Raw genomic sequence first — 24,574 nt, forward strand, 5'->3', positions numbered from 1 at the left:
TATATTATTGCAATAACAACAAGCCATTGCAACAAATAGAAATACAAAACAGATATAGTAACAGAAGAGTATAGTAACATAAGTATAGTACAAGCAATACAAATATTACTTTTTCCAACAAGAGAAATGTAACGAAAGGTAAAGCAAAAGAAAAACAATGAGAAGGAAAAAAAAACAATAAATAAAAGAGGGCACATGACGGAAGTAAAACAAATTAATGCAGAATATTAAATAAAGCACATGTCTTGTACATTTTATTTGCTTTCTCAACAGCTTGACTTGAGCTATTATATTTGAGCATATTTGCAGTCATTCTGGACTAGTCAACATACATTTTCAATTTTCAATTCCCAATTGTTTTTTTTATAATAATTTATTTATTTTATTTTTTATTTTATTTTGGAAAACTGGAGCTTCTAATGGCACCTGCAGAAATGCAATGACATTGCTGGCTTTTTTTTTTTTTTAATGTTTTACTTAACCCAGCATATTGTAGTTTATCTCATCTGTAGTAAAATAAAAGCAACGATTTTGGTGCTAAGTGTCTGCGTACTTGTCTTTACAAGTTCAAAGACTTTATTCAAAACATTGATAAGTCTATGTACAGTGTGAGCAAAAGTATTGAAGCTCACCACTCAGAGATTCAACAAAAGCACCACAATGTGTATAGAGACAAAAAGCTGAGGTTATGCTTTTGAGAGAGAATGAAAGTCATCTGTTTTTGTTTTGTACCACTAGTGGCCTGGGTGTGACCACCAAGTTACCTCACTGTCTTCATTTGAGGAGGATGTGGCTTTAGGAGATATTGACTTTCACAAAGGATGACATAGTGATGATCTCACCTCTGTGTGTGGGCTGATAAACCTAAATAAACATCTTGACTGCTGAAACAATGGGCTCTATTTTGATGATCTAGGCGCAAAGTCCAAATTGCAGGGTGCAAAAGCATTAAGGGTGTGTCAGAATCCACTTTTGCTATTTTAACGACAGAAAAATCTGCTCTGTGCCATCGCGCATGGTCTAACAGGGTTGTGCTTATTCTTTTAATGAGTATAGGTGTGTTTTGAGAATAAACCAATCGGAGTCTCATATGCCATTCCTTTTAAGAGTCAGTTGCATCGGGCGATAGCACTTTTGCTATTTACATGCCAGACTCTGTAAGTGAAAAACTGAGCGATTCACTAGCAAGAAAACAGTCAAACAGTGCGAGAATGGGAGAATGAGCCTTCTCATTCTTTACTTTCACTTTCACCTATGTTGATGTCATGTATGTTGACGCCATATATGTCAATGTCATATATGTCAACATCACGCATGTCAAGGTCACGTATGTGGATGTCACGCATGTCTACATCATATATGTCAATGTCATGTTTGTCGGTGTCACATGTCGACGGCACGTATGTCGACGTCACATATGTCAACGTCACGTATGGCGATGTAATTTATGTAAAGTCACGTATGTCTATGTCACATGTTGACATTACATATGTCGACGTCACGTATGGCGATGTCACGTATGTTGATGTCACAATGGTGTGGTCATGTATGGCAATGTCATCTATGTCGATGTCATGTATGTTGATGTCACGTATGTCGATGTCACAAATGTTGATGTCACATTTCCACGTCACATATGTCAATGTCATATATCAACATCACGTATGTAGATGTCACATATGTCGATGTCACGTATGACGACGTCGCGTATGTTCTGGCATGCATGTGTAGCAACAGTCCTGTAATATTTTGATTTCATGAATGAATGCGTGTCAATGGTTACGTTCATTACGTTGACGTGAATGCACGAGGTGGTTGTTGCTAGAAACTATAATTATTTGTGTTATTTATTAGATTACACATTACAGTTGGTGTTATTAACGTCTACACCTACCCCCACCCTAAACCCAACCATCACAATAAAAGCATGTGACAACCATAGACATTATAACAGATGTTTAAGGTTGCGAGTTGCAACATCATCATCATAATCTTTTTTCTTTCTCTATTTTTACGGTGGTTGACATCCAGCATTTGGTGTATTACCGCCACCTTCAGCTCCGGTATATGAATTTACAGACTATAGTTAGGGATGATACTTGATAAGGTACTGCATTTAAATTTACTACACGGCCATATGGAAGTATGTGATTTCAGATGCAGAAATGCAGTACGCCATGTTGCACATTCACAATTTAATATGCGTGACTTAGTGCATTGTTTCTCAACCTTGTTCCTGGAGGACCACCAGCTCTGCACAGATTCCATATCTCTATAACCAAACACGCCTGATTTATATCATTAGCTCAATGCAGAGGACGAAAGACCTGTAATAGGTGTGATGGACAAAGGAGACATCCAAAACATGCAGTATTGGTTGTCCTCCAGAAATGTGGTTGAGAAACACTGACATAGTGTATACGTGACGTCACTGTTCTACAGGCCACAGCGAGGACTGTTTGAGGGCATAGAATTAGCATGGATGTAGGGGACGTGTCCCGACCAATATCCACTAATTACAGAAATCTCCCCACCCATAATTTTATCGCCTGTAATAAAATTGTATGCAGAAGGGATTAAATCACCTTCTCCTCTCTGGTGCTCACTCCCAAAAACACGGATGGACAGTATGATTGGCTGGGCCTTTTTTTTTTTGCTCTCAAGTGACTAACAACTGTAGTTGTTGAGTGTGAAGTGTTTGTGAGAAACGCCAAAACAAGGACATTTTCCACTCCTTCACTGTGCAAGACGTGGACATAAGGAGCTACTTTTTAAAAATAAGTGTAAGTCACTTAATGTCAAGTTCACTACGAATTTGTCATAATAATATTAACCAAGGCTGTGCATTTAATCAAAATTCGGTTTTGAATTTGACCTGTGTGTTTGGGAAAAACAATAATCAGGATAAACCGGTTTTAAAATTGCATCATACCGTCCTACCTCCTCAAAGCCTGATTGCAGTAAAATCAGGTAAATTGGCTTTTTCAGCAGGGGATGTACTACATTAATTGTATTTCTTTTATTAAATATTTTAAGGCTTTTTAAAAGTGCAAATGAAAATTTGTGCTAGTCCATGCATACGCTATAGGGATGTCTACACCCTTTGACGTGAGTCAAGATGAGAGAAAAAAGACAAAAGCCAGCGAGACTCCTGATAGCTGCTGCATTTTTCATCCATTATTTGTAGTATTTGAAAGTCTGAATGTTTGCACATCGACAATGTTTTACAATTAGAATTGATTACATCTGAAAAATCTTTACCTGTTTATTTTATTAGCATTACGATTATTATATAAAAAGCAGCTAATAAAATATTTGTTTTTGTCTGTGATAATATCATTATCGCAATACTCCACAACAATATATCACATATTTTCCCAGTATAGTGTAACCCTAATTACTACATTTAACTAGTATATATGTAAATGTATTTATTTATAAATCACAGTTTTAAAGTCATGGGCAGGGCCAGATGGAATCTGCGGACGTTTTTTGCTATTTCTGCTGAGAATTTTGATAAAAATCTGCAGAATTATTTTGAGAGTATCATAACTAAAACCTTAATATTTTAAATAAAATAATATATATTTTAAACTTTAATGTTTAAAATGCAAATCCAATTAGATTCACTTTATTTGGTAAACAAAGCAATGTCTTTTTATGTAATATCTCTACTAAAAGACAGAAAATATGACTGTACAAAGTACATTGTACATAAATCAGATGAACATTTTCATATTAGTTAATAATATTACTGTAATTAATTTAAAAACTAAATAAATATAGATTTACACACATTTACTCAAGTAAATAAACAGAATTAATGATGGGCTAGAAATCTGCGGAATTTTGCGCGTGTAGATTCCGTGTGGGCCTAGTCATGGTTAAATCTTTTATAACAAAACTACTTAGGTTGTCTATAAAAACCAGTACAGCATCTGAATGGGATGTTTTTTTCAAGTAAAGTCATTAGGATTTAATGTTAACATGTGAGAACTTCATTTTTGTAGAGATGAATATGTGAGATTATAAAATTGAAAGTCATTAAATTCTGTGAGCATCAAATACGAAAACACATCAAACAAGTGACGTTTATTCTAAAGATAGATCCATGCAAAAAAATACACAGAAAGATACAAACTACAACTTTGTATTTGGAAAAAAAATCTTACACAATTTGTTAGCAAATGCATCATTTAAGTTCATATTTCATTCACGGTGCAGTGTATGCAGAGATTGTTAACTTCCATTGCACACTTCTTATATATAGAATAAATTCTTCAGATACAAATATTGGAAAGACATGCCAAATGACAGACATGCTATAAAGAAATGCAATTCATCAAAAGTCCTGACTGTTGCACTGGCAATGAAAAAACCCTGGAAGTCCCAGTTTAAAAATTATGAGGAGCTAAAATTATTTAACCCTGATATAAATAATTCTTATCCGTTTTAAGCGGTTGTCCACTAGATGTCAGTACGCTCATTACTTTGAGTTTTTGTCCTCCACAAAGGCAGGGTTACACAGTTCCCATTTTTGCTCTGAAATGAGTTCCTGTTCTTCAGGCTCCAGGGCTGATGGTAGGCTGGAGTAACGGATGCGATTGCCTCCTGCAAGATTTAGCTTCGCCACTCTGCAGTTTTTCTTTGACAGTACTTTCCAGTTTTTGTCTTTCTGTACAGCATCTCCAAAAGGAACATTATCATTTGGGGTATCCTTTGTCAGTTTTTCATTTCTCCTAAAATTTGGTACTGGGTCCTGAGTCATAAGAGGCTTTGATGATCCATTTCCCATGGTATATATCGTTAAGTGTTAAGCTCTACGAAAAAAATAAATCAGACACAATCAAACATTTAATTAATAATTTCAGGTTCAGCTTTTTAACATGAATTACAAAACTTGCATCGTAGATGTACACAAATCATTCAGCACACGCAATAAATGTAAAAGCACTGACAGACTTTACCTGAGCTGATCTGGAATGGATGTCCTGGTTGGTTTGCAGTCAGGTTTTGATTTAAATAGAGGTAACGAGGAGAGTTTATAGTGAACTTCCAGTTGTATCTCGCTCTGAGTGGAATCAACAGCTTTGCTTTAGATGAATTGTTTCTGATCTTTGTCTTGATTGTGGGAAAATAGGATTAAATAGTATAATGGCTCTGATCTTCAACTGATTAGTATGAAACATTCACACCACTCATGATAGGATCTATTTGATCTGATCTAGCTGTGATTACATTTTCAGGGTATTTAGCAACCTTAAAGGTGCAGTAGGTGATTGTCTTCAGAAACATGTTTTGGCGGTTCATTTCACTGTTGACCCCTGATGAATAACGGAACCAAGCCGAAGGAAAATGAATAAATGAATGAGGATTAGGGAGAGGAACTGGAAAGGTTAAAAGAATGAGAAAACTGGGAAAAGGTATTGTTATTTAATATATGAAATATAAAATAATACATATATAACTTTTTATGTGTTTTTTGCACTTGTAAGTAGACACCGAATCTGTAGATTCCTTCACCATGACACATTTTGGGGAAAGTCATTATAATGATTTTGGTTTCTAACAAACTTTTTATTTATTTATTTATTTATTTATTTAATCTTGTTATATAATCTTAATCTTATTATTTTTGGCCAAATATTTTATACACAAGTGTAAATTTTGTAAGCATAACCATTCTTTCAGATTTTTCTTGAAGATCTAAATCTTTATATGTTTTTGATTTCTGAATGTACGAACAAAAAAGCTGTAAAAACTGTGAATCTGTTTAAAAGATACATTTCTGTTTTGATCCCTGGCATGTAATGTGATATAATGTAATTTAAATGTTTCATTTTGTCATAAAAAAAAAAAAGTTTGGTTTCGGTTTTGGGATAACAACTATCTCACCTATCGCGAGAAGATAAAGCGCGACTTCTCACTAATCATCCCCAGAGCTGCTCATCCAAACGTCTTTTCGTGCTTCAACGGCAGAGGGAGCGAGTGAGCTATGTTGGCTTTTTTGTGGGACGAGCTTTCCTGACCCAAAGTTTTTACGACTTTGTTTTTATATCATAAATATATTACAGAAAATAGAAAGCAGTTTTTTTTCACAATTTCACCACCTAAGCACTCACTATGCAAACGCGACTACAATAGTATAATATAAATCACATAAATACATAGGCCGACATAATGGTGTAACTTTGTTTTGAAGAGCTCTGCAAATGTTTTTGTGTGTTTTCTCTTTAAAATGAACCACTTTTCTCTCTGTTTTCAAGCAAACACATTATGATTTGAGTGAACTGATTTTTTATCTCTGGATGAGTACAAATTCTTAATGTTTGTAATGAAGGGTGAGTACATCAGGATTTCTTGTTTACTATTCATTTATGTTCCTATGTTTCCCCACATACTTTAGTGCTTTAATATTGTCTAAACCTGCCATTTAACATACAGCATGCAATACAGGCTTTGGCTACCATTTACTTCCCAAACTGCTTTTCTGTTAAGAGACACCCTTCATTGTTTGTTAGAGGATTGTGTTTTAGTAGCTACTAAACAGCTTAAATAGCTACTTTACAGTATGCTGTACTTTTTATTAGAGAAAGTGAGAAAAAGGTGGCATTTGGACAAAAGATGCTGCCAGAGTATCACTCTTACATGGGCCAAACACTCAAAATACAAACAATTGTTGTGGACATAGTTTCAAAATTTGTCATAAAATTTAGCCAGATCCATTCTAAGATGGCCACCGTTTTATTGGCTTAGAAACATAGATATATACTTTAGATGTCACCTACCCTGCTGTTGTCTATTATAGGAATCTTTACCTATAGAGGGAATGTGTCAATAGACCAGGGTACAGTGGAGGACTGTGGCCATCCAAAACAAGATACACATATATCTATGATCGTTTACCTGGTGGTCAGTATGCAAATATTTTTTTAAATTTTGAAAATGATAATTTTACATCACTTTTCTACATTGATGCATAAGTGACCACGGGCATTGCTGACAAAGAGCATGTGTTTGTCCCCATGGAAATGTATTATCTTTTCTCCCTGTTTAATTTGATCTGTCCTGAAATGCACCCCCTCTCCTACTTTCACTTCTCATTGTGATGGAGGGGGTGATTCGTTTGTGAATGAATCTCCTTTATGAATGACTCGTTCACTTAGCCAACAAGTTTCTGGCACCACAGCATCTTGTTGTCATATCTCGTAACATTGTTTGCTAAATTTATTCAACAAACTAACATAAGCCGAGTATTTAGTGCGAGTTGGTGCTCTTTTGCCTTATGGTGAATGCAGTGACTGTATTATCATCAATAACGTTACCTGTTTAGCACAAAAGTTCATAACATACAAAAACGTAAACTAAACCTTACAAATGAAATGCTCTCTCTTAATGCTTTGTTTTCTTTGTTTGCTCATTAGTAAAGTCCAGCATCTTCACATTGTCACACTGTCTTGACTAGTGCAGTTGAATGACATTTGTCCTAGGAGCACTGTACAAATGTGGCGGCACTATTGACGCATGCTTAGGGTCTGTATGTGATATCTTGTGTATATACAGAGGTGGGTAGAGAATCCAAATTCTATACTCAAGTAAAAGTACAAGTACTTGCAGAATTTTTAACTCAAGTAAACGTGAAAGCAACAATCTTAAAAGATACTCAAGTAAGAGTAAAAAAGTATTCGATGAAAGAATTTATTATTTGAAAGAATTTATATGATTTATTTTATCTTTGCCATGATGACAGTAAATATTATTTTACTTGATATTTTTCAAGACACTTCTATACAGCTTAAAGTGACATTTAAAGGCTTAACTAGGTTAATAAGGTGAACTAGGCAGGTTAGGGTAATTAGGCAAGTTATTGTATAATGATGGTTTGTTCTGTAGATTATCAAAAAAAAATTAGCTTAAAGGGGCTAATAATTTTGTCCCAAAAATGTTTTTTAAAAAATTAAAAACTGCTTTTAATCTAGCCGAAATAAAACAAATAAGACTTTCTCCAGAAGAAAAAATATTATCAGACATACTGTGAAAATTTCCTTGCTCTGTTAAAAATAATTTGGGAAATATAAAAAAAATAATAATAAAATCAAAAGGGGGCTAATAATTCTGACTTCAACTATATATATATATATATATATATATATATATATATATATATATATATATATATATATATATATATATATATATATATATATATACACACACACACATACATACATACATATACAGCTGAAGTCAAAATAATTCGCCCTCCTGTGAATTTTTTTTTCTTTTTCAAATATTTCCCAAATTATGTTTACTAGAGCAAGAAATTCTTCACAGTATTTCCTATACTAATTGTTCTTCTGGTTAAAGTCTTACTTGTTTTATATCGACTTAAATAAAATAAGTTTTTAATGTTTTAAAACCATTTTAAGCCGCCTAATTACCCAAACCTAGTTAAACCTTTTAATGTCACTTTAAGCTGCACATAGCTTACACAAAAATATCTAGTCAAATATTATGTACTGTCATCATGGCAAAGATAAAAGAAATCAGTTGTTAAATAGTTATTAAAACTATAGAATTGTGTTGATAAAATCTTTCTGATAAATAGAAATTGGGGGAAATATACATAAGGCTAATAATTCTGACTTCATATATATATAACTATATACGCAGTAAACTCGTACGTCTTTCTCGACTTCAGCCATTACTTTCAAATAGCACATCATAGGTGTGCGCGCAACAAAAAGCGGGAGACTCGTCTCTACAGCAACCTCTCGCGACACAAGCTCTTCATTGCGGTGCCTCTCGATATCTGCAAAGAAGTCATATGAATCATATTTATTATCATTTGACAGTAATGGTAGAACATCGTCAAATGTAGCGAAGTAAGAGTAATGATTTTTCTCTAATAATTTACTTAAGTAAAAGTACAGATTTTTAAATGTACTCAAAAAGTACACGTTACCCAACAATTGATGCACAAACAAACAGCATGCTATGTATTTTTGTTCAAGCGTAACACAGAACAATGTTTTATAAAATAATTGAGGCCTTTGAGCATTTAACTCTAAGGAAAACACTATGATCAAAGTTAGAGAACAGCAATGACTGAAGCACAAAGAAAGATTACAGCTACATTTTTTGAAGGTTACTGCATTTCAGCATAGGACATCACACCCTATAAATATATCGCAATAATAGACTGTATGATTGTCATGATCACCAGCGATCTAACCACCAGAGGTCGCTGGAAAACATTCATACAAACTACAAATCGGCCAGTTCATGGACTACAACTTCATACATGCACTCCATTCACACACATGTTCTAGATCCTGACTGATTACACTCGCACCGCTGAAGCTCCTCAAGGACTGATTCATGGACAATAAGTACTGCTCAAACACAAACACTGTTGCTGAGTCTTGTTATCTGTTGTGACACTACAATGTGTTTTCTTTTGTCTTGTTTTGCCGTGTTTTTGATCCTTGCCTTGTTTATTTGTTTAATCCTGTCTGCTGCCTGCCTCTTGACCACTTGCATGCTAATACGACTACTACTATTCTGGATTGCCCGTATACATCTGTTTGATCCTGTATTGACCATTGCTTGCCTGACCATCCATGCTATAACCTGCATTTGGATCCTTACCCTTGTTGTCAGTGTTACATCTCCTGGTTACAATGATATCATTGCGCTGGCAACTGAGGGTCACGTCCATCCACTGGGTGTTTCAGACAAGGATCATTTTGATGTCACTGGCACCTAAATTTTTTTTTTGACATTTTGTTGACATTTTCAGCATCGTATGAAAATGTTGTGAAGCAGAATGTTTTCCGTTTCACAGTATAATGTGCTGGGGTCCCGCAGTGAGTAGCGATGTTGCCTCACAGCATGAAGGTCGCTGGTTCGAGCCTTGACTGGGTCAGTTGGCTTTTCTGTGTGGAGTTTGAATGTTCTCCCCGTGTTGGCGTGGGTTTCATCCAGGCGCTCCGGTTTCCCCCACAAGTCCGAAGACATGTGGTATATGTGAATTGGTTAAGCTAAATTGTCCATAGTGTATGTGTGGGAATGAGAGTGTATTGGTGTTTCCCAGTGATGGGTTGCAGCTGGAAGGGCATCCTCTGTGTAAAACATATGCTGGATAAGTTGGCGGTTCATGGGACTAAGCCAAAAAGAAAATGAATGAATAAAAATCGAACATGCTAATTTTCACTAACAGTTAAACTTCTGCCTTTGGGTCTGGACTTCACTCTGATGATCTTCAGCACTCTCAAGGGATGCAAAAAAATGAGAAATGAAAAATACACAGAATTATCAGAAGTCTGCATGGTGGATTGGACTTCCTCTTGATGTGGGTGTGTTTTTGACAATTTACATATGTGGTTTACAATGCAGTTGAGTTTATTATTCAGTCACTGAAGGCACATCACATCACTTAAAGTAGGTTACCTTTCCGTTTTATAAAATCTTTTTTTGTACTAATATATGATAACAAAGTTGTTAAATTTTATTATTTATTATATTTAAACAGTTCTTTTAACATAATCCATAATTACAATGATTGTTTATTGCACTTTTATTTTGTTTAAGAATAAATTTAGATGTATACCATATGTACCACTTGTTAAACAGATGTACAAATCAGTTTGGCAAAGTATTGTTTATATGTATACATATTGATGGAGAACTAACTAAGTGTGTGTGTGTGTGTGTGTGTGTGTGTGTGTGTGTGTGTGTGTGTGTGTGTGTGTGTGTGTGTGTGTGTGTGTGTGTCTATGTATATACAGTTAAAGTCAAAATGATTCGCCCTCCTGTGCATTTTTTCTTTTCCAAATATTTCTCAAATGATGTTTAACAAAGCTAGTAAATGTTCACATTATTTCTTATGATAATTTTTCTTCTGGAAAAAGTTTTATTTGTTTTATTTTGGCTGGAATAAAAGCAGCTTTTAATTTTTTAAAAACCATTTCAAGGTCAATATTATTAGCCCCCTTAAGAAATTTTTATTTTCTACAGAACAAACCATCGATATACAATAACTTGCCTAATTATTACCCTAACTTGCCTAGTTCACCTTATTAACCTAGTTAAGCCTTTAAATGTCACTTTAGGCTGTATAGAAGTGTCTTGAAGAATATCTAGTCAAATATTATTTACTGTCATCATGGCAAAGATAAAATAAATCAGTTATTAGAAATGAGTTATTAAAATTATTATGTTTAGAAATGTGTTGAAAAAATCTCTCCGTTAAGCACAAATAGGGGAAAAAATAAACAAGCGGTCTAATAATTCAAGGGGGCTAATAGTTCCGACTTCAACAGTATATTGCTAAATACACCCCTCACAGATCTCTTTTTGTAAATTAATATTTTCTGCAGGACATTATTCAGTACTAAAGCAAAATTTGAAACTAATCTAACAAAAAATTAACCAATGATCACAGTCCAAAAATGTGTACACCCAAATGAATATTTTGGGAGAAAATGTTAAATAAAAATAAAAAAAAAAAAACTGGAAAAAATCAGGAGAAACATTTAAAAAAGATATAAAATGTAGTTTAAATAATGTAGTTTGTATTTGTTTGTTTGCATTAACTTATTGCATTAATTTATTACATTTAAATGTATTGCCATTCTATTCTTAAAGATGTGTGGTATTTAATATTAAGTGACCATAAAGTTTTACTCATTATTAGGAGTTTAGTAAATTAAAATGCCATCAATTTATGACAGGCGAATGTTAACATTACTTTGATTAAGCATGAACTTAAGACTTACCCTGAGAGGTAACCTGCCCTGGACCAGGCTGGTTTCCCAGCATAAATTGCCTGAGTACCTGAGTTTGAACTATCATAAATTTGATTTATAAAACAGAATTGACCATTAATAAACCTGACTTACCAAGATAAGCCTGGCTTTTTCTCTAAGCTTGGTTTATGGAACAGGCCCCTGGCCCTGATCCTATCGGTATCTGCCTTTGGAATCTGTATAAACCTTCTTGGTGAATAAGACTTGACACAATATAAACAAATGCATATTATAATTTGCATTCTTTCACTATCTGAAACAAAACATAAATAAAAATAAGTAGAAATATTTTACTTGGCATTAAATCTCAGAATAATATGAACACTGAATAGGCATTTCCTCATCTTTAAGCAAAAAATATTGTACATGCAAACAAATCCATATTTGACATGTTTTTGCCTCCTCAGTTTCTAGAGTTCAGGCTAGTATGGGTGGACAGACAGGACTCTTTCTCTTTTGGCTTCACGGTATGATTTTAAAACATTCATTAGTGTTTTATAGTGCAAGTGTTTATATGTGTGCATTTTGTGTAAAATTTCATGTTTATATGTGTGCATTTTGTGTAACATTTCATGTTACTCTTATTGGTCATTTCTATTCAATATTATTAAATTGTGAATACAATTTCTGTGTGGACTATTGTAAAATTATAACTTGCTGTTAATTTACTCATGCATGGGCCATTCAAAATGTTTTAATCTTTTTTCAGTAGAGCAGTAAAGATGATTTTTGTCTGAACTCATCGCTCTTGGTGATTCAAAACTTGCAAGGTAATGAGCCTTGTAAGTTTAAGTAAAAAAAAAGCCAAAACAGTAGAAAAAAGACAATACATTGAGATTTTGTTAAGTTCAAACAAAGGATTGGTGTGAGAAGCTAAACATTATCATTGAGAACATAATGTTTTTTTTTTAACTCTAAAAAGTGCCAATAGCTGTTGACTTGCAGTTTATGAATTACCATGGGTCACCAACATCTGTGCCTGAAGGTCAGACAATTAACAGCAGCTTATAATGTTTGGTTGAACTGTCCTTTAAGTTTAAAGAGCTAAATATTTCACAGATTTTATATTTTTTTTTTGCAGTTTTTTGTGAAGTCGTGCTTGCTGATGTTTGGAAGGTGGATGTAGAGCATAAAATGGAGGCTCTGGTCTCGTCTTGTGTGGTGTTGCCTTGTAAATTCACATACCCTGCTCAGCAGCAGCCCTCTGATCGTATTAGAGGCATTTGGCACAAAGAAAAAAAATGGCATGACATCATCTTTCACGGAGACCAGACACTGGTTGAAGACAATTTTAAAGGTCGTACAAAACTGATTGGTTCACTTGGTAGTTCCAACTGCTCCTTGGAGATTGATGAAGTGAAAAACATTGACAATGGCCCGTATTGCTTCAGAGTGGAATTAGAAACAGCTCCAGAAGACAAGTACTCTTTTGTGGAAAACTGTGTGTCAATTAAAATGATTGGTAAGTGTGCTTGATCTGTTGTAAAAACCTTTTTTTAATGTTTGCAATTATGACAGTACAAAATAGAGAAACAAAACTAAATAGAAATTATATGTTTTGTGATTGGGAATATGGATATAGAGGAAGCAAAAAAACCAAATTTGGAGGCTGAGACGTCTGTTCTTGAGGGTGAACCTGCAATCTTTAAATGCTCTGTCAGACACACCTGTCCGACCCACCAGCCCTCTCTCAGCTGGAGCCGTGCAGGAAAAATCATCTCGAGCTACAAGAGCTTGGGTCATGGAAACTGGGAAGCAGAGTCTCTCCTGACCTTCACCCCAACAAAGGAGGACAGTCACACCTCTATCGAATGCTTAGTCAAGTACCACGGAAATGTCAAGGGTGAAATGAAAGCCAGCCGTCCTGTATTTGTGAAAGGTATTGCATAAAACATTTCTAGAATTTGATGTACAGTGATCCATAAAAGGGATTAGGAGTTTTTTTTCTTCCTTAACCAGAAAAAGCAACTCTCAGCCACATCATCATACCCGCCTTATCTGGACTTGGAGCTGCTCTTTTGGTTGGAACTGTGTGTTTCTTTGTTGTCAAGCGATATAGGTAAGCCTTTATCTGACTTAATTATACCCTTACAGAAATTTTACATGTGAAACTGTTAAAATCACATGTGAAACACAAGAACCACATGTGAAATGCGCATGAGATTAAGGCTGCGTTCGAAACCACCTACTACTCAGTAGGTACTGCATTTGAATTTAAATGTACTACTCGGCCGTTAGAAAAGTACGTTCTATACAGTATGAATGTGAAAAGTATGAATGGAATTCGGACGTACTACATCCGCCATTTTGTCATGGTCACGTGACCTACTTGCGTCAGTTGCGTCGCTTTACTTCCATTCATGAATTCTCTCGCGGGGCATCATGGGATAGCGCAGCATGCATGGGATGCACACTCCGGAATCTCGCCGGAAGTAGTAAGTCATCCGGGTACTTCTCGCATACTGATTTTCGAATTCTATGAATTCGGACATACTACTCGGCTCGCATACTGATTTTGGCGTACTATATAGTATGGAAGTATGCGGTTTCGGACGCAGCCAATATGTGTATTTGGAACGTTTTTGTGTGTATCACCTGAAGTGTGCATTCCCATGTGAAGCAAGTAATACACATTTCCCATGTGCATTTCATATGTGGTTTCTGTGTTTCACATGTGCAAAGTCATTGACTAAGTTTACATGGACATCAGTAATCTAACTATTTGCTTTAATCTGAATAAGACAATAATATGATTAAGGTGCTAACATAAGTTGCTTTTTGAATGTTGCTTTGTACATAGTTCGATTAACATCATTATGTCACCATTCAGCGATAGTTTCCTCTGGCGTTTCACCCAACAACAGTTCAAGTTCAATCGCAGTTAATTTTTCAACGCTATGCGTGCAAACAGACGATGGCGGATACAAAAAATCAAGCAACAGGCCACCTCTGCCATTTCTTTCACTAACTTTTCATTCATGCCCCCAGGACAATATCTGAGGTAGTGGATGAGAGGATGTAGTAATTACTGGTGGTAGAGAGGGGTTTTGAATGGAGAATGGAGACAACTGTCGGGTTTGCATCCTGTTGCAAAATGTAGCGAAATTGACTACAAATTGGTAATAGTTTGATTGCAGTTTTTAAATGTCAGTACTGCACTTTAATAATGTGACTAAGATATGAATACTCCACATGTCTTAATTTGTTTTCTGTTTAGTTTGATTATGACTGTATTCAGATTAAGGTTATTGCTGTTCACAGGGCAGACTCCTAATCAGAGTCCTGTAATTGTATTACAATTGTAGTATTGCTGTCCATTTAAACATACCCATCGAGGAAGGATCTCAATAAAAATTACATTGGCCAAAATACAAATATTTAATGTAAATACAGTGGTTTCTTATTATGTGATAGTCTGATAATGCATTGTGATATCTCTCAGTAACAATTTGTGTAAAAATTTTAATCACACAGGAAACGCATTGCTGATCTTCAATCAGGAGTTGGGTGAGTATTAATATTAAGCCACTATTTAACAGAAAAATGCTGTGTGATTGCCAAGACTATAATAATCCAAAACATTTAGCTTAGCCTTTAGTACAATGGTCTCAAACTGTCTCAAACTCAATTCCTGGAGGGCCGCAGCTCAGCATAGTTTAGCTCCAACCACCTCCAACTCTGTAAAACCCAAAAAGTAAAGGTAACTCAAACTGTTTGAGGAAACCGATTGCAACGAGCTATTTAGCTATTAAAAATTAATAATAATCATACTGTATTTGAGTACTGTAAACTTAATCTGTTTGAGTAAATGAAACAACTTGAGCACAGTAAAACTCAATAAATTAAGAGAACTCAAAACAACTGAGTACTGTAATACCCAATAGGTTAAGGTAACTCAAACCATTCGAAAAAAAAAAAAAAAAAATCTATATGAGTACTGTGAACTTACTCCATTTAGGTTGAAGTAATAAGATATTTAATTAACTCATTACCTTTAACAATGAGTTCAAAACTCTTTTCAAATGAGTAAATTAACTTTTAGTCAATTTTGAGTTAAACGCTCATTTCATTTGATAAAGTTTACTGTTTTTTTACAGTGTGCTTAATAGTCTCTAGTAGTCTTGAACAGCTTGATTAGTTGGATCAGCTGTGTTTGATTAGGGTTGAAGCAAAACTGTGCAGAGCTGTGCCCCTCCAGGAATCAAGTTTGAAACCTATGCTTTAGCATGTGGAAAAATATTACATTTAATTGAGTTTTCATTAAATAAACAGCATTGGTATTATCTAAACGGTCTGCATCCTTAAAATCAGTGACTTTTACTTTTATCATCAGGACTGATGTTAGGAAAGAAACTGATGTCAGTAAAAGTAAAAAAAAAAAAAGAGTGTGAAAGTGTTTTTGATCTATGTGTACCGATTTTGTTTTGACACAAAAGGGCCAAAGTCATATCATTCCGTTTAACTGAATAACTCAAAGGGATTTTCGCAATTATTGTTCTAAAGCAGCTTTACAAATGGTGCACATTATTACATTGCAATCAGTAATATAAAGTAATATAACAAGTCTATATACTCCAGTCAAAAGTAGATCTCAAATTGTAGCTTTACCATTAATAGTCAGAGGTTAGTTGGCGCCAATATCCTAGTCATTTGTGCATCGACATATAGCATTCATGTGCTCTCGGCGACCCGGGTTCGATTCCCGGCTCGAGGTCCTTTGCTGATCCCTCCCCTCTCTGCTCCCCATACTTTCCTGTCTGTAAATCTCCACTATCCTGTCATTAAAGGTGAAAACCTCTAAAAAAAAATCAGCAGTTACAGAGGTTACTAATATTACAAATATCATTTGGCTTAGATTTTTACAGGTTGTTCATTATCAAATCACATTTTGTACAACTTGTTAAGTGACAAGTGAAATCAATGACTAATAATGCATTTACTGCCTCAGTAATGTCATTATCCTGGTCATAGAATTGCAGTAAGGACAAAATCCAGTAAATATAATAGTCATTATGAATAAACATAATGGGTTCTGGCTGCTATCTTTTGCAATTTTTCCATCAGATCAAGATAAGTATTGTCCAATTTGGATTGTGATAGGAAATTGGGATTTGCTCTAAATAAGATGTGGAAAAAGCACACACCCTCTACAGTTCTTAAAATTGCAAATCTGTATTATGATTTAATAATTATGAGGATCTTCTTCTGTGGAAAGGATAGCAGTGTACAAGTTCCACAAGGATAGAAAAATTACCCGTATTTTGCATAAAAACTATTTTGAGCAAAACTTTATTAAGGGAGGGAAATGGAGAAAAGGAACAAAAGGGAAGGAAGGAGAGTCAAGAAAGACATTTACCCACATATTCCCTCAGTGGGATGTCGAAACAGATTCAGAAACAGAAACAAGAAATTTAGTGTTTCGTGTAGGGATGTCAAAAGAACAGAATTCAGTACCAGTCTACTAAATTTACTTGTTTAATTTTGGTGCAAGCATTTCCCTGTTGCTTTTTGATCTCTGTTGAGTGTATCCTTTAACACAATCGACTGGCCATTGGGGTTTATAAACTCAACAGATCTGTCTGTGATTGGCTACAGTGAGTATGTCTTGACACTCTTCATAGAGCGCAAACACATATACATGAGCACAGAAGCATTTGAAAGTCATTGAATTGCTCATATATCTGCTCATAGACAGGTCCTCTGATGGATGTAGCTTTCAAAAGCTCCTGAGTCTGTGTATCTGTGTTTAGGATCACAGTAATGTCTGTTTAGCTTATGAACACAATAGCCAATCAGCAGTGTTTCAGAATCTGCTCAGTACCAAATAAATGTTAGCAGGGAATGAATGTTTTTTATTATTTATTTAAATACTGAATTCTGTACTTTTGAAATTTGTAACTTGATGTGCTTCTAGCCTTAAATGATTGATAATAAATTAGCTTTTAAAGTGTACAGAGCGTGCTTTTATCAATAAAGATTTTGTTAACAGAATTGATCATTCCATAATGAACTTTTAACAGAAGGTACTTTATAGTAACTTAAAAGCTACAGTAGTCCACATTAAAAATGTATTAAAACCTTTGATCAAATGTTGACGACAGTATTCACTGAAGTGTTGCTTTGGGAACCAATATGGCGTCAACACCTTATTATAATTATATTTGAATTTATTATGTTTTTGTTTTCTGCGGATCACATTCCTGATACAAATAGTCAAACTATATATGATGATGTTTTATTTTGTATGTGAGAATTGCGGAGGGGAAAGTACGCTGTGGTTAAAGACGTTTCCTGCTGGTAAAAGCACATAGACTTGTTTCCAGTAGTTAATAATAAAGTTTACCCGACTTACCAATATCAGTATTTAATAATAAAGTTTCCCCAAGTTACCAATATAATAGAATGTAAAAAGTAATCATACAGTAATTGTTTTTGTAGATTTAATAATCTCATGTGTTCATTTTTTATTTTATTATAATATGTTTTTTAGAGTGTGGAATCGACTCTCAAGAATGTCTCGCAGGTAACTAGCATCTAATTTTTTTGTTTGCCATCTGTATTGCATTAACCATGCAGTCTTCATTAGTTATGATAATGAAATTGAAAATTATAATAATTATCTTTCTTGTTTGTGTGATAAACAGGTTTCGCTCAGGCGAAGGTAGAAGTGAACTAGGTGGCAGAGAGCAGAGGCAAGTACACAACAGATTATTATATGCTCTTCTGCAACAAAGCAGAACTGCTGATATTCCGTTTGAAAATATACCAAATTGGCTTTTGTTAATAGTAAAGAGTTACTAAAAATCTCTCATTTGGAATTGAACTTGTAAGATTGAATATCTGTCATCCAAAGTTTGTGAAAATGATTATGTATCAAGAAATTGTATGTATTTTGTCATAATTGTTCTCAAAAATGTGTTTTCATTTGTCAAATATGATAAAATTGACTCAAATGTTTCTAATTGTGTAATGAAATTGACACGGCTTTAACTAAATACAAGATTAAATAAAATATACAATTATAAATTTATGAATAACAAACAAAGTCTGTATGACTATTGAATTCGAAGCTAATTTTAGCAAATTTGTTTTTTAATTATGAAGAATTTTAATTCATGTAATTGCTTTTTGTATGTGTAAACAATGCAGTTAAACAGCAGAAAAGCTGGTTTAATCAACAATATTGTCAAATCTAAAGAGACAGAACTATTGTTGGGTCTGAGTCTTTACAGTGTTCACAGAGTACTTCATTTACACAAACTATTTTAAACTTCGTTTTTAAATAGAGATAGACCTTTATCACTACCATTTCACCAGCTTGTGGTTTGATAAATAAATACTCATCACTGTTGGTGGTACATGTGAAGCGTCAAGCTCTAATGTTAGACATGACCAGAATAAAAGTAAAATGCTCTGTTCTCATTTGCATTTCTCTGTTCTTCTTTTTGATTTAGGAGGTCTATTTGGAGTCGATTTTCAAGGTATCAACATACGTCTGCTTCGATCTGTTAAACACACAATCTTACTTGTACCAAAGCAATTTTTATGCTTTTATTGTTCAGCTCTTAGTAAAATCAAAAACTAATATTGTAGAAAATTACCAAATAAAAGGGAAAAAGAGAAAAACTAATAGTTGAGCTTTTGAAAATAATGTTTGGTCCGAAAAATGTACCTAAAGACTAATATCTGTTGTTTCCTATATTTTAAAGGAGAGATCAAAGGCATCAGATTGACAGGGGCTTTGACAATAAGTAAGTATTTGCTATTTAGTTTGAATGATGTTTAAAGAAATAGTTCGCCTGAAAACAAAAATGTGCCATTAATTTGCTCATCAAGTTTTTTTTTTGTTCAATAGGGGATTGAAGGGGATCATTTTTATTTTGTTGATTCTTAGGCCCCGTTTAAACTAATACGTTTTAGTTTTAAAACAGTGTTTTAGAATGCAAGCGATCCACATTCACACTGGCGTTTCACCGAGCGTTTCTGAACAGATCTCCGTCCACACTACACCGCTGAAAACGCACATCACGTGATCACACACACACTCTTGCATGCGCTGCAGCGTATAGGACATCTGAGCTCCAGGCAGTCAGCTGGTGCTTTGAGAACACATACCCAGGTGAGAGCAGCGCAAGTCAGACAGTTCATCAAGGATCTACCGCTGGATCTCATCTTACTGTTGTTGTTAAATGTGATATTTAATTCATCTAATGGTCTTTTGAATTTATTACTTGTTCTCAGGTAATATTGACTGATTGCTTGCTTTAATTTCCTAAACTTATTGTATGTTATACTTTTGACCATTTATTATTATTAAATTTGATTATTAAAACTGATATTCAGCAAAAGAAACAGGGTATGTTTTGTATTTTTAAATGAAAATGAAAAGAGGCAGTTATGTCGTAGGCTCAGTTTTGTTATAAATTTACAGTGAAAATGACACTCGTATAAATATGCAGCTAAACTTTGCCTCAACATTTTTGGTGTCTTAAGTTGTTAATACCACAATGCATATAGGCAGTTCCTCATATCATGTTTTCATTTTATTGTTAAGATATTAAAACAGTGTAACCAGGGTGATGCGAATGACATAAAGTACACTGTTCCCTTTTTACCCAATGTGTCCTCGGGAGTTTGCTTTCTTTATCAAACTTGCGAAGTCTGAACTTAAAAGGAAGGATGCAAGACTGAACTGTGTGTAGGCTACTTAATATTGAAAAAAGTCCCAATCACATATAGGCAGATGTCTGCAGCCACGCCTCGGTTTTCAGATGTCTCCGTTTTCCACCATCTGCACTTGGCATGAAACAGCAGCGTTTGAAAACCAAAACAGCCTCTTTGGCATTTCCAAAATGCTCCGTTGTTGGGCCTCAAAATCTTTAAGGTAGTGTGGATGGAAAGTGTAACAGTAACAAAACTTAAGCGTTTTAAAACTAAACCGTATTAGTGTAAACGGGGCCTTAAAATGCAAGTCAACAGCTACCAGCACTTTAAGAGTCACACAGGCAAAGTAAAATCACTGGCTGTGGCTCCTGACAATACACTGAGGTTCTATAAAGTTAAACAGTCAGTCAATAAGTATTTTTAGGAAATCGAATCTTTATTTGAATTTTAAAATCTCATATAGAATTGGCAGAACTGTTTTTGATCTATATGTATTACTTCCCAGGAACATTATGAACCTTTGAAAAAAAAAAAAAAAAAAAAACATAAAAACTGCGTATAAACAAAATGTATAAGTGTATTCTATAAAAGTGTACTTTTTTTTTTTACTTCTTTCACCATGCTGTGGAGAGTTACAATCTAGATTTTTTCATGCACATTTCCTATATGTGAATCTATATCTTTAAAGAGAAGCCACAGTATATTAATTTCACTCAAAAGCTATTAGTTTCTATTTTTTGTTGAACACAAAAGAAGATATATCAAAAAATTGCTGGTTGCCCGTTGACTTTCTTAGTTGTTTTTATTCCTACTATGGAAGTTGATGTATCCCAGCAACCAGCATTCTTCAAAATATCTTATTTAGTGTTCAACCAAAGACAGAAACTCATGAAGGTTTAAAATCACAATGAGAAAGAATACATTATAAAGTAATTTTCACTTTTGGGTGAACTGACACTTTAAATTACATATCACTGAGTTATCTACTGTATATGTCCTGACAGGAGGAACTATGCAGGGTTTGGAGACAAGGAGTTCTCCAAAGCTCGAATGCCATCACCAAAGAGGTAAAAAAAACAAACATTAATTATTAACTAAATGGCTAATATATGTACTTAGTGCTTAAATAATCCTGTTTGCTGAGAGAGTCTAGTAGAGGTTATCATCTTGTACAATTATGTTTAAATATTATAATAATCTCAATCACTCATTCATTTTCTTGTCGGCTTAGTCCCTTTATTAATCCGGGGTCGCTACAGTGGAATAAACCGCCAACTTATCCAGCAAGTTTTTACGCAGCGGATGCCCTTCCATCCACAACCCATCTCTGGGAAACATACACACACACATTCACACACACACACACACACACACACACACACACACACACACACGCACACACACACACACTCATACACTACAGACAATTTAGCCTACCCAATTTACCTGTACCGCATGTCTTTGGACTGTGGGGGAAACCGGAGTACCCGGAGAAACACCACGCGAATACAGGGAGAACATGCAAACTCCACACAGAAACGCCATCTGAGCCGAGGTTTGAACCAGCGATCTTCTTGCTGTGAGGCGACAGCACTACCTACTGCGCCACTGCTTCGCCTATAGTAATGTAATATAATAATAATAATAATAATTTAATTATAATTCCATTCAGGGTGTTTAAAGGTTTGCCCTCCTCCAAAAAAAGAAAACGCATCCTAAACAAATGTTTTGTTTGCTATGCTTATAATTGCTGATCAATGCATTTACCTCTTTTCTTTTCCTTTCCTCATGGTTAACTCCAGTCAGAGCAAATGCTACACTGTGAGTATATATCTTATTATTACTTAGTCTATTACTGTATTTCTTGTGAAAATTTTTTTATTATCATTGACATCTATTTCTAAGTGTTGGGGGTCATGTCTTGTGATCTAAAACATTTTCATGTTATGTAAAATGTGTTTTTGTCTGCCTAATGTGAATTTATGTATTTCTTTTCTCTTTTATAATGAAGGCTGAAAGTTATGATGATGATGATTACACCAACACGGCAGATTTAAACTTGTATGGAAATATCTGAAGAAAATGCCACTTGCCAGACGAAGACTGTAGACTTCACACAGGCTAAGATAGAGCATGCATTCCTGTTACATACAGTATTATGATTCATTTTACAGTCAGCCTATCCTGGCTTAGACATAGTATACCATATTAATATATGTAGTAAACCATATTGATATATGTCTAGATTTTCAAATAATTAGCCCTCCTGTAAAATTTAAATTGTTTTAGATTAATTAATTAATTAATTTGTTTTATATTAAATTATTTATCATGTATATGTATGTTTGGCTGGAATAAAGACATTACATAAATATTAACTTATAATAAAAGTATATCAATATTAATAAATATATAACAATTTAAGGTTTTTAAAAATCTATCATTTTATATTATTGTTTTTGCAGACACAGTAAGACAAAGAACTGACAGACAAACAAAGCCCTCACGTAACAACAATCTGTGTAAAATTTAAACTAAAGAATGAAACAAGGGCAAATGGCGACATACAAGAAACGTATGACCTACAAAACGACCCAGCAAAAGAGAGAGAAGAAAATGTTCCAATTTTTAGAAATTAAGCAACATTATTAGGCTTTATGTTGTGTTAGAAACAAAGACTGCATTCCTCATTTTATCATTTTATCAAATTGTGCAGAGTTCTCAGAGGTGGTGTACTGTATCTAATTCTTTCCACATAAAAAGTGAAGGTGAGTCCATAGCCAGTCAGAAAAATGGCAGTTATGGCAAAAACAAAATAAATTACTTATTAAAACTATTATTACAATTGATTGAAAAATATCTCTGTTAAACAGCACTAGGGAAATATTTGAAAAAGAAAAAAAAATCACAGGCTAATAATATTGTCTTCAACTGAATATATATCATTGAGAATATTATGCTAAATAATCATGTTTTTTTTTTCTAAACATAATTTCTAAACAAAATATTTGTAATAACTAACTTCCAATAACTGTTTTTTTTTTTAATCTTTGTCATGATGGCAGTAAATTATATTTTACTAGATATTTTTCAAGATATTAGTATTTAGCTAAAGTGACATTTAAAGGCTTAACTAGATTAACTAGGTTAACTAGGCAAGTTAGGGTAATTAGGCAAGTTATCGTATAACAATGGTTGTTGGTCGAACAAAAATATTGCTAGTATAAGAGGGCTAAAAATATTGTCATTGATATGGTTTAAAAAATTAAACTGCTTTTATTCTAGCCCAAATAAAACAAATAAGCCTTTCTCCAGAAGAAAAAAAAATATAGGAAATACTCTGAAAAATTCCTTGCTCTGTTAAACATAATTTGGGAAATATTTAAAAAAGAAAAAAAATCACAAGGGAGTGAAAAATTCTGACTTTAATTAAATATAAAAAAAATGTCTCTCAAAAATGTTAACATTTCTACTAAAAAATATATTCTTTATCTTGCTATAAATTTATTAAAATTTATAAGTTTATTAAAATTGTATTAAATATTTGCCCCAACACATTAGTTTGGGTGTTCTTATTTTTGACTTGTGATCTGCTTTTAAATTACGCTTTATAAACTATTGCTTTTTTGTTTTTTCATGACAATATATATATATATACCATGTATCCTAAATGTTTAATAAAGTAAAAAATCAACACAACCTCAGGTGTCATTTGGAATCTGTGTCTATTTATTGTCAAATATTTACAGAAAATTTGATCTATAAATTTTCCTTCTTTTTTTCTTTTCTCATTATTTGACTCGCTTTTCAATCTGAAAAAGTGACCGTGACCATAAACCATTGTCGTAGTACTGTGTGTAATTTGATGCCCTGCTAAAACAGTCTCTCATTTTATATATTTTACAGATTCTAGTTCATAAAATGTTGCAAAAATGTATACTGTAAGCTTAAGGGGAATTTTCTGTATACGTGAATTTACATTTTATTGCCAGTGAGATCAAAGATTTGAAATATATCTCTTTTGATCTGTACTATTCAGTATTTTAGTTTGATATACTAGAATATTGTGGTCACGTGGCAGCACAAAATAACAAGCCTTA

At 33.9% G+C, this 24,574-nt stretch overlaps 1 protein-coding gene and 1 long non-coding RNA gene across 4 annotated transcripts in view; both read left to right on the forward strand.

The window, feature by feature from the left end:
* The window catches only part of LOC103908642 (myelin-associated glycoprotein), a 91,973-nt gene extending 67,800 nt beyond the window's left edge, over nt 1–24,173 (forward strand). The window contains exons 1-13 of one of the 3 annotated variants that reach the window (XM_087284517.1): nt 5,957–6,341; nt 12,218–12,277; nt 12,892–13,272; nt 13,393–13,689; nt 13,770–13,869; nt 15,285–15,317; nt 18,301–18,333; nt 18,455–18,502; nt 19,265–19,291; nt 19,520–19,561; nt 21,479–21,541; nt 22,277–22,295; nt 22,486–24,173. In XM_087284517.1, the coding sequence (XP_087140643.1) occupies nt 6,326–6,341; nt 12,218–12,277; nt 12,892–13,272; nt 13,393–13,689; nt 13,770–13,869; nt 15,285–15,317; nt 18,301–18,333; nt 18,455–18,502; nt 19,265–19,291; nt 19,520–19,561; nt 21,479–21,541; nt 22,277–22,295; nt 22,486–22,551 (1,185 nt within the window). In that variant the 5' untranslated portion in view covers nt 5,957–6,325 and the 3' untranslated portion in view covers nt 22,552–24,173. Of the gene's footprint in view, nt 1–5,956; nt 6,342–10,309; nt 10,444–12,217; nt 12,278–12,891; nt 13,273–13,392; nt 13,690–13,769; nt 13,870–15,284; nt 15,318–18,300; nt 18,334–18,454; nt 18,507–19,264; nt 19,292–19,488; nt 19,562–21,478; nt 21,542–22,276; nt 22,296–22,485 lie in introns of those variants that run through there. The other 2 variants (XM_087284519.1, XM_087284518.1) reach the window with 2 other exon arrangements.
* LOC147840680 (uncharacterized) overlaps nt 1–24,574 on the forward strand; it is a 146,506-nt gene that overhangs the window by 3,933 nt on the left and 117,999 nt on the right. The window lies entirely within an intron of this gene.

This window comes from Danio rerio, chromosome 15 (genome assembly GCF_052040795.2).
Source record: "Danio rerio strain M-AB ecotype USA chromosome 15, GRCz13ab, whole genome shotgun sequence".
Taxonomy (NCBI): Eukaryota; Metazoa; Chordata; class Actinopteri; order Cypriniformes; family Danionidae; genus Danio; species Danio rerio.